This window comes from Elephantulus edwardii, unplaced genomic scaffold (assembly GCF_000299155.1).
Source record: "Elephantulus edwardii isolate Elephantulus edwardi_28Jun2011 unplaced genomic scaffold, EleEdw1.0 scaffold00047, whole genome shotgun sequence".
Classification (NCBI taxonomy): domain Eukaryota; kingdom Metazoa; phylum Chordata; class Mammalia; order Macroscelidea; family Macroscelididae; genus Elephantulus; species Elephantulus edwardii.
This window is the reverse complement of record NW_006399797.1, coordinates 19,039,420-19,040,739: the sequence shown is the minus strand read 5'-3', so window position 1 is coordinate 19,040,739 and position 1,320 is coordinate 19,039,420. Positions and strand designations below refer to the sequence as shown.

Genomic DNA, 1,320 nt, shown 5'->3' with positions numbered 1-1,320 from the left:
TTTTATTAAAAATAACTTTTAATCTTTTAACAGACATGTGCCTCCTATTTACGAGAACTAATTGAAAAGTATCTTACTATAATTATTGGAGTAGCATTTGGACTGATAATTATTGAGGTACAGTATAATTTTACACTAATTATTGTCTTTATTTCTTCTCTTTGTTCATTGAGGTTTTGGTTTTTTATTGAGTTTTTAATGAAAATTTATAGAGAACTTAGATTTCCATTCATTCATTGTAGCACATTTTCCTCCATGCCTACCCTTCCCCCCAGTTCATTTTTCTCTTTGAAAAAAACCAACAACTTCTTTCATTGTGATATAGCCCCCATCCCCACTCCCAAGTCCACTTTACTATGCAGCTCTTATTCTGGACTCTTGTGAAAATAATACCTAATCATATATTCCTTTTAAACAGTTATCTCCCTTATCTGTTCCAATTTAGGGTACATTACTTTTTCCCTCTTTCCTTAGTTTTCCTCCAACCCTGATGTCAGTCCTGTTTTATAACAGTGGCATTAAGTGTTTATCCTTTTGTGATTGAAATATTTCACAGAGCACAATGTCTTCCAGGGTCACCCATTTTGTATAGTATTTCATGAGTTCACTGTTTTTCAATGCTGCATAGTATTCCATTATGTGAATATACCACAGCTCCTCTATCCATTCATTTGTTGATGGCCCTTGAGTTGTTTCCAGTTCTTTGCTATTGTGAACAAAGCAGCAATAAACATGGGTGAGGATATATTTGCTTGAGTGGCAGCTGATTTCCCTAGGGTATATTCCTAGTAGTGGAATTGCTGAGTCAAATGGTATTTCTATTTCCAACCTTTTGAGAAAGCACCATAATGCCTTCCATAGTGGTTGCACCATTTTACACTCCCACCAACAGTAAAAGAGTTCCAGTTTCTCCACAACCTCATCAGCATTTGTTGTTTGCTGTTCTGTCAAATTTTATATCTAATCTTATATCTCATAGTTGTTTTGATTTGCATCTCTCTTAGAGCGAGGGATTTTGAAAACTTCTTCATGTGTTTGTTTGCCATCTGAATGTCTTCTATGGTGAAGTGTCTGTTCATATCCTGTGCCTATTTTTCAACTGGGTTGTTTATCTTGTTGTGGTGCTTGAGTATATTATAAATTCTAGATATGAGTCTTAGCAGAGAACTGCCAGATGTGCAGGCTGGATTTAGAAGAAGTCATGGTACTAGGGATATTATAGCTAATGTTAGATGGATCTTGACAGAAAGCAAAGAATACCAGAAGAATGTCTATCTGTGCTTCATTGACTATGCAAAGGCTTTTGACTGTGTGGATCAC

The 1,320-nt window shown here is 35.5% G+C and overlaps 1 protein-coding gene across 1 annotated transcript in view; it reads left to right on the top strand.

Annotated features, from left to right (window-relative positions):
* Nucleotides 1–1,320, top strand: part of TSPAN8 (tetraspanin 8) — a 67,746-nt gene that overhangs the window by 56,792 nt on the left and 9,634 nt on the right. The window contains exon 7 of the mRNA XM_006886113.1: nt 34–117. Coding sequence (XP_006886175.1) covers nt 34–117 — 84 coding nt within the window. The remainder of the gene's footprint in view (nt 1–33; nt 118–1,320) is intronic.